Raw genomic sequence first — 16,200 nt, 5'->3', positions numbered from 1 at the left:
TACGGTGTATGCCAGAACTGGGTTCTCATTTGGTTTGAATGTGTTGGTTGAATTAATTATCGGTTATGCTATCCCAGGTAACGGTTTGGCCTTATCATTTATCAAAGCTTTAGGTTACAACATTGATGGACAAGCACAAAACTTCATTAACGATTTGAAGCAAGGTCATTATACCAAGCTTCCACCACGCGCAACATTTAGAGTACAGTTACTCTCCATTTTTGTTGCTTCATTTATTCAGTTGGCGATCTTGAATTTCCAAATCACTGGTATCAAGGACTATTGTGATCCACAGAACACTCAAAAATTCACGTGTGCTAGTACTAGAACTTTTTACAGTGCTTCGGTCCTTTGGGGTGTTATTGGTCCAAAGAAAGTGTTTGACCACTTGTATCCGGTATTGAGATGGTGTTTCTTGATTGGCTTTTTGTTGGCGTTCCCTTGTATTGCTTTGAAAAAGTGGGGTCCAAAGAAGTTGGTAAAAACATTTGAACCAGCAATTATTATCGGAGGTATGTTGAACTACGCACCATATAATTTATCGTATTATCTTCCTGGTGTTTACGTATCTTTGGCATTTATGTGGTACATTAAAGGCAAATATGAAGCTTGGTGGCAAAAATACAACTATCTTCTCTCAACAGGTTTGAGTGCTGGTGTTGCATTTTCTTCAATCATCATTTTCTTTGCAGTCATGTATCATGAGAAGGACATTAATTGGTGGGGTAATACTGTGGTCTACACTGGTTACGATGGAAACATGATTGGTAGATTGAATGCTACAGAGCTGGCTCCAGATGGATACTTTGGACCAAGAAAGGGACATTTTCCTTAGACCTGTAGAGGACGTTGACTTTTACATTTCAGTTCGATTTGGGGTTAGTTTACAAGTTTTTAGTTTAATCTAAGTAATTTTGTTAATCAGGTTTGAATTGTAGATTATAAGAGTTAGTTTCTTGAAGATGGGTTTTGGTTAGAAAAATTGTTTGGTTCGTGTGTTGCGAGATGTAAAGAGGAAGACATGTAAATACAAAGATACGACATGATACTAGTGGGTAGTCATTGAAAAATTGCTTGGAAAAATCTGTTGTTTGTTATTTAGGTTCATAGTCAAAGAATAAATGTTACTTCACTACTATGGTAGAATTGCAAGTTCTTAAATTCACGAAGATGGTAAAATGTAGTTATAAAATATGGAGAGTGGTTCATTTCATTATGCTCAATAAATTAGCAAAGTAGAAAAGCATGGCATGATAAAATCACTTTTCAATGAAACGTTTCAAGAGTAAAATCAATTTACCAAGCTAGCTAAAGCACAGGCTGAATTTGTTGGGCGCCGGAGTTGAGGCGGAATTTAATGATATGGTTTTGTGTCTTTGGGGAAAGAAAATTTGAAATGGTCGGTGTGGAGGGGTTACATCTAGGTCGGAAGACATACGTGCGATGCATCATCGAGCTGGATGTAACTAGCGTACCAATTTTGAGTTGTACTTAATTTGTTGTTGAATTTAATCAGCCCTTTTGCTGAACAACAAATAAAGAAAGGCGGGGAGGGGTGAAGACTGTGAAATCATTCATTGTGCGTGTATCAAGTAAAAGACACATGGCTTCCTCGCAGCCCTACTTAGGGGGGTTACTGAATTTACGTGGGCGTTAACCCTACTGGCTAAAAGTTTATCACCTACGGTATACTCATATTCATTTTGTTATGTGGTCTAAAGGGAATATTCGGTGAGCTCAAATTTAAATTTAGATTTAAATTGTCACCAAAAAAAAAAAATATAGAATAAAATAACTTTAAAGTTTCAAGGAGATCTCATTTTCTTTGCTCTAGCCAAGATCTCTCAACAAAATTTCTATTCAGCCAATTGACAGCAATACAAGTAACCCCCGCATTATGTCAGACGTTAAGATAGAAACAATTGATACCAAACCATTCCAAGATCAAAAGCCAGGTACTTCAGGATTAAGAAAGAAAGTCTCTGTTTTCCAACAACCTCACTATACAGAAAACTTCATTCAAGCAATTTTGGATGCTATTCCAGAGGGTAGTCAAGACGCAACTTTGGTTATTGGTGGTGACGGGAGATACTACAATGATGTGGTGATTCAATTGATTATCAAGATTGCTGCTGCTAATGGGGTAAAGAAAGTGGTTTTGGGTCAGAATGGTATTTTATCCACACCAGCTACTTCACATGTGATTAGATTGTTGGGCGCTACTGGTGGAATTATTTTGACTGCAAGCCACAATCCAGGTGGGCCAAAGAATGACTTGGGTATTAAATACAACTTGGGTAATGGTGGACCAGCACCTGAATCAGTGACAAACAAGATTTTTGAAATCTCCAAGACTTTGTCGGATTACAAATTGGCTCAATTGGATGACGTTGATATTTCCAAAATTGGTCAAAATAAAATTGGACCAATTGAAGTTGAGGTGATTGACTCCACAAAGGACTATGTTGAAATGTTGAAGGATATTTTTGATTTCCCATTGATTAAATCATTTTTGGATAAAGCCACCAAAGAAGAAGGTTTCAAAGTCTTGTTTGATGCATTGAATGGTGTTACTGGTCCATATGGATACAAGATTTTTGTTGAAGAATTGGGTTTGCCGGAATCATCAATTCAAAATTACAAGCCATTGAGCGATTTTGGTGGGTTGCATCCTGATCCAAATTTGACTTATGCACATACATTGGTTGAAAGAGTAGACAAAGAGGGTATTGCATTTGGTGCTGCTTCAGATGGTGATGGTGACAGAAATATGATTTATGGTGCTGGTACATTTGTCTCCCCTGGTGATTCCGTGGCCATTATATCTGAATACGCTGATGCTATTCCATACTTTAAAAAGCAAGGTATATATGGATTAGCTAGATCAATGCCAACTTCAGGTGCAATTGATTTGGTGGCTAAAGATAAGGGTGTCGATGTGTATGAAGTCCCCACTGGTTGGAAATTTTTCTGTTCTTTATTTGATGCAAAGAAATTGAGTATTTGTGGAGAAGAAAGTTTTGGTACTGGATCAAACCATATTAGAGAAAAAGATGGATTATGGGCTATTGTAGCTTGGTTAAACTTGTTGGCCGACTACCATAAATCAAACCCTGGTAAACCTACATCAATTGAAATTGTCCAAAATTCATTCTGGGACAAATATGGAAGAACTTTCTTCACCAGATACGATTATGAAAACGTATCAAGTGAAGGTGCTAACAAATTGATAAACTTGTTGCAGAGTATAGTTGATGAACGTAAAGCAGGCGATGAATTAGCTCCTGGTTACACAATCAAAAAGGCTGAAAATTTCTCATATACTGATTTAGATGGATCAGTTTCTTCCAAACAGGGATTATTTATCAAATTCACCAATGGATTGAGATTTATTGTTCGTTTATCAGGAACTGGATCTTCAGGAGCTACAGTGAGATTATATTTGGAAAAACATTCAAATGATGCATCAACCTATAAAGTTAAAGTTGATGAATATTTGGCTAAAGATGTTGAATTTGTTTTGAACTTGTTGAAATTTAAACAATATTTGGGTAAAGAAGAACCGGATGTACGTACTTGAGCAACTTCACGTAGTTGAATTATTACAAAAAGACTTTTATTTGAAAATTATTTGAAAAGAATATACAAATTATACAAAATCATTAGTTTTTATTTTTATCTGAAATTAATTTAATTTCGATTTCTTCTCATTACCTTGAGTGGTTGCGTTATCATTATCTCTCTTTAACGAGGGTAGTTTGAAGCCGCCTTCGGAAGCTTTATCTTGACCAGATGCCTCTGTGATATGTGGGGTATTTGAGCCACTAACATCATGATGTTGTTGTTGCAGTGGTTTCTGAGATTGACCCAATCGTTCACTCAATTGAATTCCCAGACGTTGGGCCTGAGCCATTTGTTGATCACCTTGAGGCATATACAGTTGATATCCAATCACCTGTCTGGAATTAGAAACAGCGGCAGCAATTTCAGGATCATTGGGACGGTGATAAAATACTCGTTGTCCCAGACCAACACCAAATCTTGATGCATTCATTTCTTGTTTTCGATTATATTCATCCAACTGGCTGGCTTGTAAATCCACTGCTTCTTCTAACCGCTTCCTCATTGATGTTTCTCTTAATCTTGCTGCATGTTCCATTGCTTCTAATTCCATTATACGAGTACGGTATAAATCATTGACTAGTTCAAGTTCGGAAATTCGTGTTTTCAAAATGGTGATTTCATGATTTGAATTAGACCCGTTATTAATGTTGTTGTTGTTGTTGTTGTTGTTGTTTTCTCTGTCTTTGTTGCTGTTATCGTCATTTCCCCTGGGTGTTTCATCACGACTGGGTGTGTTGGAAGGTTGCTCGGAGTTATCCCATGACAGCTCGCGCGACGATTGCTGTGGTAGTGGGACAGTAGAAGCTGATTGTTGATTGTGGTGTGGTTGCAGTTGTGTTTGTGGTTGTTGTGTAAAACTGTTCAATGAAGGCAATGTAATCTCGCCAGTAGCGACTTTATGCAATGGTGGCAAGGTTGGAGTAGATGACCTTGATTGTGCTGCTGAAAAAGCAGGTGACTTCGTGCTTAATGCTGGTAAACGGGGAAATTGAGGTGGAGTAACACTTGAGAAAATAGATGATGTTGAACCTGTAGCAGTTGTTATAGTACTATTATTTGGTCTTTCTTTGTTACTCATCAACGAAATTCCCTTTTGTCTCGATCCCGAATTGAAATCTGGTTTGAATGTAGCACTTGGCCCTAATTCATTCGACAAATTCTCCAAGACTCCAGCTGCTGCATGCATGGAGTTAGATTCAGCTGTTGATGAAGCTGTAGCAGCTGTAGTAGTAGCAGAGCCACTTGGTCCGGTTGCTGTTTCTCTTGGTTCATTCCTTACTGCTGATGATGAAGTGGTTGATAACATCAATGGCGATGTGATTCTTCTCAACCCAGGTGCAAATTGAGTGGGTGTAGATGATGGGTAATGTAATGGGACCTGTTGATGTGCCTGCAATACATGATTTGGTAAATGTGGTGGAAAATGTGGTGTATGATGCAACAGATGTTGTTGATAATAACCATGCCCATTCATTGAAGACAAGTTGTTGAAGGAGTGTGATCCGCCTACACCATTGCCACTTTCTTGTTTAAAAATTGCTGGCGAATTGTTACCATTGGAAGCTGGCAAGAGTGGTGTATATTCAGTACCATTTGAATTGCCAGCACCACCATTCTTGAGTTTTCTCAGTTTTGGTGATTTTTTACCTGATTTGGAGTCTTTCGATTTCAATTCTGGAGTATTTGATGATGTTGCACCTTTAGAAGAATTTGCTCCAGCTGCGCCTTGTTTTACTCTGTTTCTCGATTTTATAGTATCCGTCTTTAAACTAATTGGTCTCGGACGTCCGTGTAATTTAAGAAACAATCCACAAGCATTACACAATACTTGGCCTGTCTCATCTCTTCTCCACAAAGGTGTAGTCTGAGTCTTACAGTTGCGACAAACTGGACTTGATAAGTTTGCTTTGGATGTTGAAGTTCCATCATTATTTACATGAGACGTGGGCTTGACATTAGGGTGATTATCCTGTGCATCGGTATTTTGAGAAGTCTTTTCCAGTACAGGCTCATTCGATGGAAGTGTGGGTAAAGATGGAGAATCTTGGCTCTTTAATTTTGAAGGTGGGGTTGGTAAAGTATGGGAGATAATTTCCCCTGATTTGTAGCTTGGCGATTGGAAATTGTGTTTATCATTGGATTCATACTCCACTTTGGGCTTTACTGTTGGTGGGGTAGATAACGCCGACGTTGGTGTGGTAATGGATTCACTTACATTAAACATCTTGAACCCTGCGTGGTTGTGGTTGTGATGGTGACTGTCGCCTAGTTTGTGAGTACCAACCGAGCTAGCGTCAGAACCGGCTGTAGCTACAGTTGTATGCTGTTGCTGTTGTTGCTGCTGTTGCTGCTGTTGCTGTTGTTGCTGCTGTTGCTGCTGTTGCTGTTGCTGCTGTTGCTGTTGCTGCTGTTGCTGAGAGCCCGTGGCATCTCCATTTGCTATCTTGATTGTATCTTCAAATTTTGGTAGCACAGTCGATGTGGAGTTGTTGGTATGAGGACTCTTTAACTGTACAGGTTGAGATGGACGCAGTTGAATATCAAGTAAAGCCATTATTTTGAAGATGTGGTATTAATGTACAAGTGAGGAGCCAGAAGCCGTTGTGATGTTAGCAGTATTAATCAACGTGATAAGTAGACTGATAAAAAAAGTGAAGATAAATAAATTTTTCAATTGGTTGAAAAAAAAAAAGAAAACCCTCTCTGTCCTTTGATGAAAAAAAAAAAAGTTTCAGTGAAAAGATAAACGAATGTGTGTGTGTTGTAAAATGTAGATCTTTTGTCTCCTTAACTTAGTGATATGATAATTCCCTTTTTTACTTTGTTTCAGTTGGTATAAAGCGTATGATTAAAGCAAAGCGTGATGTGTGTGTATGTATATAGCCACAAGTGAGTTGATGGTGTGTGGGAAGAGTGTGTGTGGTATTACCTATATCCTCTTCAGATTAAGTTGTTTATCTTTTTGATAAAAGAAAGTGAAAAAGGGAAAATTGAATGTTTAATTAAAGACAACAGAAAAAAAAATTTTCTTTAAAGGCGGTAGTGTACTTTGGTTATTATTTTATTGTATGATCTTTTTCTCTTTTGTCTGTTTGTTTGTTATCTAATCAGTTTAGTTATTGTAGCTAATTTTTTTGTCTGTCTGTCTGATTCTGTCATATAAAAGTTTTCTTGTCTAAAAAGCAACACCGAAAATTCTTTGTGCTTACTACATTTACTTATTACAGTATTATTATACCACCGACTTACTAGATCCGATCCAAAATTTCAATATCCCCCCTCTCGTGGCTCAACTTTTGACTATCTCTTGGCTTCTACATCCATACATTTGTATCCATATTCTACAAATTAGATAAAACCGGGTGATTTTTTAACATGTATCTCTGAAATCACGGAGTTTATTCGACGATATCTCTCTCCACTAGAGATAAGCTAGATAAGAATATTAAACGCAGAAAAACGTTGGAGGGGGGGCCTCTCCTCCCTATTTCACTGTTTCTATTGGGCGACATTGTAGAGAAGCTTTCTACTCAACTGATCACTCCTATCATGATCGATTGTAAAGGAAATGGTGGATTATTTCATGTATGCACTGGGAATAGCGGATATTGACGGCTGAGTCGTGTACCAATGACTAAACAAAGGCATTCGCGTTTGTGTAGTATCCCCCAGCCTAGAACTCTTTCTATTAGAGGTAAATCTTTAAATCTCAGAAGTGGGGCAAGACTTTTTGATTGCTTTCGTTCTAATCCACTAATACTAGTTTTATGTTGGTCTCTCATGATTAGATAACTTATGTGACATATGGTAAAAGTCACTATCTCTTTCGCTGTTATCTTTGGCCATTGTTCTCCGCAACTTGAATAAAAAAGATAAGAATTTGCGAAAGGCACGAGATAAGCTCAAAGTCGTAACTTTTCGCTATCGCTCGTTTTGGATCAGCCACAGTTTCAATAATGTCACTCAACTTGAAGTTACTATTGGTCAATACTTTGAGATAAGGTCAAGCCTCATTGCGTGCTCGAGTTTTTATACTACATTAATAGATAAGTATGTAGTACATCTTATCAGTGACTGTGAAACTAACGATACAATTCTTCTGCTTTCTTATCTAACTATCTTGGCGGGTGTTGTTTGATTTTTGTACGTATTGTTTGTTATCAAATAGGGAATGATTCGGTGTAATCTCAGCTATCTTTATACTTTTTATCTAATTTTGCAACCAAAATTGGAGAAATATTGAAACTTATCGAAAGCAATCGAGTCCCTACATTTAACCAAGAAAAAACTCTCAGACTAGACTTCTAAACTATAAAGGTCCCCAATAATATAGTGCAGTCATTACATTGACCAGATTTAAAGGTGAGCATTTGATACTACAAAGGGCTCCATTACAGTTTAAAAATTGCGATTTCATAGTAATACATTGATGCCACCACTTGATGACTCCGTTTAACCTAAAACAAAAATTCAAATGGTGGTAATCAATGACACTCCCTTTGATGCACCAGAGTGGGAGTGGAGTTGAAATGGTGTGAAATTCGAAAAAAAACAGCAGCGCAAGTGCATACAACTAGTTCGTGTATTACTATTCAATTAATATATCGATAAATGCGGTATTGTTACAACACTTTGTGGTAAATTTCATCATCATATACATAAAAGTTGTTTTATGTTTGTGCTCGATTAGTGTTGTTTTGACGACACCATCGATCTGAAAGAAGAAGATGCTCTCGTTGAAGAAGGCACTTAAATGCAGAATAGGCGGACATTAAGTCGGAAAGTTTACATACCAACCCTGGGGTCCAGCTTTTGTAGTTATAGTTCCAATGGTGTCAGCTGCTACCACAAATTTTGAAAGGGGGGCTAAGTTAAAATACGAAAGAAACTTAAGTGACACGTTAAATTTCATTTTTGTTTTTTTTGCTTTGTTTAGCAAGAGATCACAATACACATTAAACAAAGTACACAAAAAAAAACCAAAGTTTTCAATTTCAGTTTCGTCATCTTTGGCGTACGATCTTTGAGGGAAATTACCAGTAGGCCAATGCTCCTTAATCGTCCAGTAGGTGAGGTCAACAGTGTAAAGAAGCAAAGTAGTTGAGCTCGTAAGAAACCGGGGGACTGTAGGTTTCTGAAAGCGTGTCCGTGGTCTGTAGATTAAGAAGTATCATGCCAAAACTATACTCTGATGGATTATAACGAAGGTGAGATGTAAGTGTCACCTTTTGTCGTACTAAATCACGTCGTATATTGGCAGAGTCAACATGCATAACCTGTTGTAGTCTACAATTTACCTTCTAGAATGTGGATCTTTTCTCAGCCACTTGCTACACGAAAGTTATTTTTATATATACGTGTACCTTGTTACAAAATCAAAACATAACACATAACACATAACACATACAATACAAAAACAATACAAATTCAAGTACATAACAAAATGTCAAAAGACAAAAGAAATTGACACTGAAATTACACACTACACACTTTAATTCTATTACTACGCCTACTACACACAATAGAAATTTTTTTTTCCTCTTTAAATTTTCTTTAAACAGAAAAACACTTGTGATCTTCAACAATATTACTATCAACACCACTTTTATTATTACACACATCTCAACCCAACCCACACCTCAATCAATCAATCAATCACAAGATTAGATTAGATTATCATCATATTATACTACCTTACGCAACCTATAAATCAGATTATACAGTCGTTATAAGTGGCTTTCATTTGCATCTAAGTTAAGGATTCTAGTAAAACTTCTCCTTATCGACAAAAAAATTCTCAACAACAACAAATCACACACATCTAATACATTTACAGATTTATTAACCCCTTTCCGACCTATAATATAACCTTCCCCTTTTATAAAACCATTACACATATACTCATACAAAAATGGTCAACGGTCCTGCTGAACTTCGTAGAAAATTAGTCATTGTTGGTGATGGTGCCTGTGGTAAAACTTGTTTATTAATTGTGTTTTCAAAAGGAACTTTCCCTGAAGTATATGTCCCAACTGTTTTCGAAAACTATGTTGCTGATGTTGAAGTTGATGGAAGAAAAGTTGAATTGGCACTTTGGGATACTGCTGGTCAAGAAGATTACGATAGATTGAGACCATTATCATATCCAGATTCAAATGTTATCTTGATTTGTTTCTCAGTTGATTCACCAGATTCTTTGGATAACGTTTTGGAAAAATGGATTTCCGAAGTTTTACACTTTTGTCAAGGTGTTCCTATTATTCTTGTTGGTTGTAAATCAGATTTAAGAGATGATCCTCATACTATTGAAGCCTTGAGACAACAACAACAACAGCCTGTCTCTACTTCTGAAGGACAGTCTGTCGCTCAAAAGATTGGTGCTGCTGACTATTTGGAATGTTCTGCCAAGACTGGAAGAGGCGTTAGAGAAGTATTTGAAGCTGCTACTAGAGCCTCATTAAAGGCAAAGGATAAGAAGGAAAAGAAGAAGAAGAAATGTGTAGTTTTGTAGATATTATCCCATCCCAGATTTTTAATTAACCTTATAGTTTTTATATTTTTGATGACGAACGTAGTAGAGAGAAGGTGTAGTGGAGGTGTAGTGAGAGAGAGGGTAAGAACGAGTTGAGCCAGGCTCGAAGTGAAATGTTACACCGAATCAAAAAAGGTAACCGTCCTTGGCTCTATTATTGCCACGACTTTTCCCAGGTAAATGCACGCGAGTTCTTGACTACTTCCATTCTTGGCCCACGTAGATCCAAAATCTCAAAATCAACAACAGATTTTGAAAATAAAATAAAAAGAAAAAAACATACAAAATACAACGTAGCACAGTAACATCAAAACGATTCAAAGTCAATCACCACCCTCCTGCTAATGGGCTCCTTAAGATCATTCATAAAGACAGTTCGTAAAGCCAAGACGATTGCTGATGAACGTGCAGTAATTCAAAAGGAATCTGCCGCAATTAGAACGTCCTTTAGAGATGTTAGTCTTGACCAAACAACAAGGCGAATTAATATATCGAAGTTGTTGTACTTGTACATCATGGGAGAAAAGACCCATTTTGGTCAAGTAGAGTGTCTTAAGCTACTTGCATCGCCCCGGTTTGCTGATAAACGATTGGGTTATCTAGCATGCATGTTGATCTTGGACGAAAATCAAGAAGTTTTAACATTGTTGACAAATTCATTGGATAATGACATGCAACATCACAATGCATACATTGTTGGATTAGCACTTTGCTGTCTCGGAAATATCGCGTCTCCAGAATTAGCTCGTGATTTGTATACAAACGTTGAAACCATAATCGACTCCAAAAATAATTTTTTGAGAAAGAAGGCGTGTCTTGTTGCAGCCAAATTAGTAGAGAAGGAACCCGATTTGTCGGAGTTTTTCTTGCCAAAAGCATTGGATTTGATCAATGAAAAAAATTCATCAGTGTTGTTGGGTACTTTGCGTTTGATTGAAGCTTTGTATTATATGTCGGATGAGAATAGACCAGAATTAGCAAAGGCTATTCCTAAAATTGTTGGTCATTTAAAACGAGTAACAACGATGGGATATCAGCCAGATTATGACGTTATGGGTACAACCGATCCATTTTTACAAGTTAGCTTATTGTCGGCGATAAGAACATTGGCTATTGATTTACCATTTTCAGAAGAGATTAACGATATCTTGACTCAGGTTGTGTCAAATTTGGACAGTGGTAAAAATGCTGCCAATGCCATTTTGTATGAATGTGTCAAGACCATTTTTGCTATTAAATCTGATCAGTCGTTGAAGATTTTGGGAGTCAATATTTTGGGTAAATTCCTCGCAACAAAGGATAATAATACTAGATATGTCGCTTTGGATACGTTATTGACCATCGTGAATATCGAACCATTGGCAGTTCAAAGACACAGATCAACAATTGTCAACTGTCTAACTGATGGAGATATTTCCATCAAAAGAAGAGCTTTGGAATTATCATTTGGTATAATAAATGAACAAAATATCAGAGTATTGGCTAGAGAGATTTTAACGTTTTTGGAGGAGTGTTCTGATCAAGAGTTGAAATCGTATGTTACCTCACAATTGACTATTGCTGCCAACAAGTACTCGCCTAACGATAAATGGCATTATGATACTTTGATAAGGACGCTTAAAGCTGGAGGCAATGCATTGACACCCGATATCATCTCCAATATACTTGCATTAATTTTACAATGTAATGACCAAGAATTGAAAAAACATGTTGTTCTAAAGTTGTTCTCCTCATGTTTGGAGGATGAAAACCAGTTTGGATTGGCATTGGTTACCACATGGACTTTGGGTGAATATGGTGATTTGATATTAGGTTCCCTGGTTGAGCTGGGTGGGAATTCGGAACAAGTTACTGAGGGAAGAATCGTTGACTTGTTTGACGAATTGCTCGATAATTCAACATACTCAACGCAAGAGCATGTACAGTTAGTTGCTTATGTATTAACGTCAACTTTGAAGTTGTCGGTGAAGTTCAAAAATGCACAAGTGATTGAACGATTAAGGCGAATAATCAACTCAAAAACATATGACTCAAATTTGGAGATTCAAATTAGAGCAGTTGAATATCAAGAAATTTTTGGCCAGGATGCTGCTTTAAAACGTGGTTTACTTGCTAAAATGCCTGCACCGCCTGTAAAGGAGCGTGAATCATTGAAGTTACACAAGACAAGTAATAAAAAGAATGAAGGTGGTACTGGTGCTGTCTCTGCTGGTATTTCATCAAACACCACTCAAGATGATTTATTGTTGGATTTGATTGACACTGGTGATGCACCAGGGACAGCCAATAATGATATACTATCAGATATATTTGGTGACAGCAAACCCAAGAGTCAAGTCGTCCCCGATGCGGGAGACGTTGTTGCATTTGAGAATACAAATGTAAAAGTATCTTTTGTTCCAAAACGATTTGTCACTGGTGATGCCACAGTAGAGGCAATAATCACGTCCAAAACACCAACAAAGATTGATCAATTTCAACTATTAATAGCTGTACCCAAGACTCAAAAATTGAACATCACATCAACCTCTGGTGGTGACACTTTGATCTACCAACAAAATCAAATACGCCAAGTGTTGAAAGTCTCGGGTCAACCAGGCGCTAAATTGAAGCTCAGAATCAAGCTCAAGTATAGGCTTGACGAAGGTGGTCTAATTGAAGACCAATTTGATTTTGCTGGATTTAAAGAGACGTTATAGAGTGGATTCACCTCGGTTTGGAATCGTCATTACACAAAATCACTGTTTCACACTATCTCGCATCCGAGAAATTTTCTATTTTTTTCTTTTTTTGCTAAAACGTTCACTTACTGAATCGCAATGTTAGACTGAAATAGAGAATAGAACAATAGAGAAGAACCAAAAGAATTATGTCATCGACACAAACCTGACTTTCATTGGAGGGTTCCTTTTGTCTCATTAATAAATGTTGGAAATGAGAAAATTTTCATACTCTTATTCCTCTACTCTTACCCCGTAAAAGGTATTCCAATTTCATTATGTTTAGAAGAACAATTCAATCCCAATTACGTTTCAAACCAACCACACAATTGAGATTTGCTAGACAGATTTCAACTGATATCAACAACGGACAAAAGGGTTTACCTGTATGGCCGAACAAAGCCACCATTGCTAGTGTTTTCGCTAAGGAAGGTCGTAGTTTAGTTGGATGGTTTGTTGCCCTTACTGGTATCATGTTATGGGGACCATTTGCAATTGTTAAATTATCTGATTCTGTTGATCATGTGCCAAAGGATCATACCGCCCAAGTGAGTGCTCAAAGAGTTGGTTTGGACGAGTTCAAGACTGAAGTTGATATTCCACAAACTTATGTTGCACCTGATAAGGAAGGTGATGATGATGACGAATAAGGAGGAAATTTTTAGACATATTTTAAACGCTCAAAACATTTTGATGCAGTTATGTATTTTACAAGCTATATATATCCCACAAGGATTTGATTCTATTAAACCTGACAATATTCTTGATTTTTCTATTTTGCAAACTATGCAAAGTTTTCAATTCCGATTCAATCAAGTATTCCTCTTCATGTCCTTGTACATCAACACGCTGACACTTGTCTAATAGAATCTTATTCTCTTGTTCAAATGTGTTGATAATGTTGATAATTTCACCCATGTCAAAGATTAGACTATTAACCAATTGTTCATAACTTGGTTGTTGTTTGTATCGAAATAAATAAAAAGTCTTGGAAGCGGCACGATCGGCACTACGTGGGACTTCTTGAATTTCAACAATGTTGGCTTTAACAAGTTGATAAACTTGACTTCGTACCGTTTTCTCCTTGAGTAATACACCTTGAGCAATTGACTTCTCGTCAGCTAACCGTAATTGTTTGATGCATCGGAGGACCCGGAATGCATCATCTTTCATAGTAGCTTTAATTAGGGATTCGTAGTTGAATTGTTTGACGGCTTGTGAAAGGTGGAAAAATGATACAGTGTAACGACCGGGTGATACCTCGACGATGAACTTGGTATTGGTTCCTGACGCAAGAAGTTGTAAATGTTGTTGAATAGTAGACATTTTTTGATCGTCGTCGGAGTCAAATGTGGATGATGTGGCTAAACTATGTCCATTTTCTAGTTTCATCCTTTTTGTAGCTTCCCCATTGTCATCATCATTAACATCTTCTGGATGTCCTCTTTTGACATTGGTACCCAGTGTATCAGATATGACAGACCCACGAAGATCCAAGACCTTGGGTAGGTATCTCAAAATATCCTTGGCGGTAAAGATGATCTTCTTTTCCGCTACTAACCCACTTTCTTGACTATTTTTGAAATCATCAACATCACCAGGTCCATTCAATAACCCATCAATTTCAAGGAATGGATGCGTCAAATCAGGTGTGTTACTTTCAATAGATTTCAATCCTGCTTCGAAGATTTTTGCTGAAAGTACACCAATTCTCGATTTGGCCAAATTAGTGAATGCTTTCGTACGGGAATGTTTTTGGAATCGTGAAATATTGAAGCATAGCACCAATTCGGGGTTCAATTTCTTTACTCCGTGTTCACTAACATACAAATCCGAAGTCAGTTGATTTTCAGTGAGTTGTGATAGTTTTTCTTTACAAGTAGCTGTAATTTCAGCCACACGTTTAATTTCTGAAGTTGTTGCTGATCGAGGCGTTTTTTTCATTGTATCTTCAAACAATTGATTCCAAATGTCATTCATATCATGATAGTCATAAATGCGTAGCACCTTTAACCATCCATCATTGAATAATTTAAGAATGATCTTTTCCTTGGTTAATCGTTGTGGTTTATCTTGATCGAATTGTTTGAGATATTCTTCCAATTTGATGTGTCCCAACTCCATGACATTCTGCACTGCCTCCGCTTCTTCTTCACCATATTCTTGAGTGATATGGTTCAAAATATCTCCACTGTTGACTAATATCTTTAACCCAGTTTCATTAAATGAATAGTAGGTAGATTTATCCTTCTCTTGCCAGAAATTCACACAACTAAGTTGAATCAAGGAAACAAGTGCTGATTTAATCGATTTTAAAGTAAGTTGAGTGCGTTGACTCAATTCTTTGGCTGTTTGACGGCCATGAGCAATTAGAGTTGAAATGATCTTTGATGCAACTTCCCCTAAATGAGTCAAGGCGACTGATGTGTACAAGTATGATTTAGGGGATTGAGCGCGGACTATATCAAAAGTGTTATCATCATCCATGACTGGAAAATGGGGACCACAGGGATGGGTGAGGATCAGATGTGATGAGATGGTAAAGATTAGCTCAACTGAAGAGAGAGAAAAAAAAAATTTGGTCCATTTACGATGCATTTAATGAGAAAGTGCGAAGAGACTGAGATGCAATTACTTTCTCGCCCTGGAGGACCCCAAACGGTACGGTGCGGCGCGTGTAAAAATAGGTCGAAATGGGCATTGCAATTCGCCACACTCTAGACCTAGAGAGTGCACCCAAACTGAATCCAAGTACCACCCACATTTAGGGTTGTGCTCTAGTAAAACTCATTCATCCCATAAAACAGCCGTTAATGCAAAACTCGTAACGTTACTTTCCCCTCCTATAGTTTATACGTAATTTTGTGTTTTGTTGATCCTGTTTTAAGGTTTGGCACGTTGCAGCGGGGAAGAAGCTCTACTTTAATTTGTATCACCGTATATTAAGCGAGTTACATCAAAAGGTGACTTTTTAAAACATAGATTAGTCACACCTTTTAGAAGTAGTTTCGGTTATCTGGTCATCCTCACTGGAGGTCTAAGACTGGTCATGTTTGTACGAAATAAACGACCACTTGATAAGTACTGCACAGAATATTATGAATGTGACATTGGCCTTATAGATTTTAAAGAGTGTTACAAGTACCTTACAAATCTTAGACCTGTACTGTTCCAAGCAATGCTTCTTGTCAATCATCTAATGTAACTTCCTGTATGCTAAAAATGGAGAGAGAAGTTGAAGATGTAGTAGTAGTAGTAGAGGTGGTATTATATGTATATCATACTATATAAAATAAGTTATCTTTTCTCTTATCGATAGGACAA

The 16,200-nt window shown here is 37.3% G+C and overlaps 7 protein-coding genes across 7 annotated transcripts in view; 5 read left to right on the top strand and 2 right to left on the bottom strand. All coding sequences in view use genetic code 12, as the record gives it.

Annotated features, from left to right (window-relative positions):
• The window catches only part of CORT_0A00350 (Ifc1 oligopeptide transporter), a gene marked incomplete at both ends in the record, with an annotated part of 2,109 nt that extends 1,274 nt beyond the window's left edge, over positions 1-835 (top strand). The window contains one exon of the mRNA XM_003865822.1: positions 1-835. This exon is cut by the window's left edge and continues 1,274 nt beyond it. Within this exon, the coding sequence (XP_003865870.1) occupies positions 1-835 (835 nt within the window).
• A 1,062-nt stretch (positions 836-1,897) lies between these two features.
• CORT_0A00340 (Pgm2 phosphoglucomutase) lies at positions 1,898-3,580 on the top strand (the record flags this gene model as incomplete). Its single annotated transcript, XM_003865821.1, has 1 exon — positions 1,898-3,580. The coding sequence occupies one exon, from the start codon at positions 1,898-1,900 to the stop codon at positions 3,578-3,580; it is 1,683 nt and encodes a 560-aa protein (XP_003865869.1).
• A 105-nt stretch (positions 3,581-3,685) lies between these two features.
• CORT_0A00330 (Gzf3 transcription factor) lies at positions 3,686-6,178 on the bottom strand (the record flags this gene model as incomplete). Its single annotated transcript, XM_003865820.1, has 1 exon — positions 3,686-6,178. One exon carries the CDS (start codon positions 6,176-6,178, stop codon positions 3,686-3,688), a length of 2,493 nt encoding a protein of 830 aa, XP_003865868.1.
• Positions 6,179-9,535: 3,357 nt separating this feature from the next.
• Positions 9,536-10,135, top strand: CORT_0A00320 (Rho1 GTPase; the record flags this gene model as incomplete). Its single annotated transcript, XM_003865819.1, has 1 exon — positions 9,536-10,135. One exon carries the CDS (start codon positions 9,536-9,538, stop codon positions 10,133-10,135), a length of 600 nt encoding a protein of 199 aa, XP_003865867.1.
• A 365-nt stretch (positions 10,136-10,500) lies between these two features.
• CORT_0A00310 (hypothetical protein) lies at positions 10,501-12,855 on the top strand (the record flags this gene model as incomplete). The annotated part of the gene is made up of 1 exon (XM_003865818.1): positions 10,501-12,855. One exon carries the CDS (start codon positions 10,501-10,503, stop codon positions 12,853-12,855), a length of 2,355 nt encoding a protein of 784 aa, XP_003865866.1.
• A 299-nt stretch (positions 12,856-13,154) lies between these two features.
• Positions 13,155-13,526, top strand: CORT_0A00300 (hypothetical protein; the record flags this gene model as incomplete). Its single annotated transcript, XM_003865817.1, has 1 exon — positions 13,155-13,526. The coding sequence occupies one exon, from the start codon at positions 13,155-13,157 to the stop codon at positions 13,524-13,526; it is 372 nt and encodes a 123-aa protein (XP_003865865.1).
• A 58-nt stretch (positions 13,527-13,584) lies between these two features.
• On the bottom strand, positions 13,585-15,474 carry CORT_0A00290 (Rpc82 protein; the record flags this gene model as incomplete). The annotated part of the gene is made up of 1 exon (XM_003865816.1): positions 13,585-15,474. One exon carries the CDS (start codon positions 15,472-15,474, stop codon positions 13,585-13,587), a length of 1,890 nt encoding a protein of 629 aa, XP_003865864.1.
• Positions 15,475-16,200: the final 726 nt, after the last annotated feature.

This window comes from Candida orthopsilosis (genome assembly GCF_000315875.1).
Source record: "Candida orthopsilosis Co 90-125, chromosome 1 draft sequence".
Classification (NCBI taxonomy): Eukaryota; Fungi; Ascomycota; class Pichiomycetes; order Serinales; family Debaryomycetaceae; genus Lodderomyces; species Lodderomyces orthopsilosis.
Note: the sequence above shows the minus strand (reverse complement) of the source record. Positions and strands in the feature narration are given on the sequence as shown.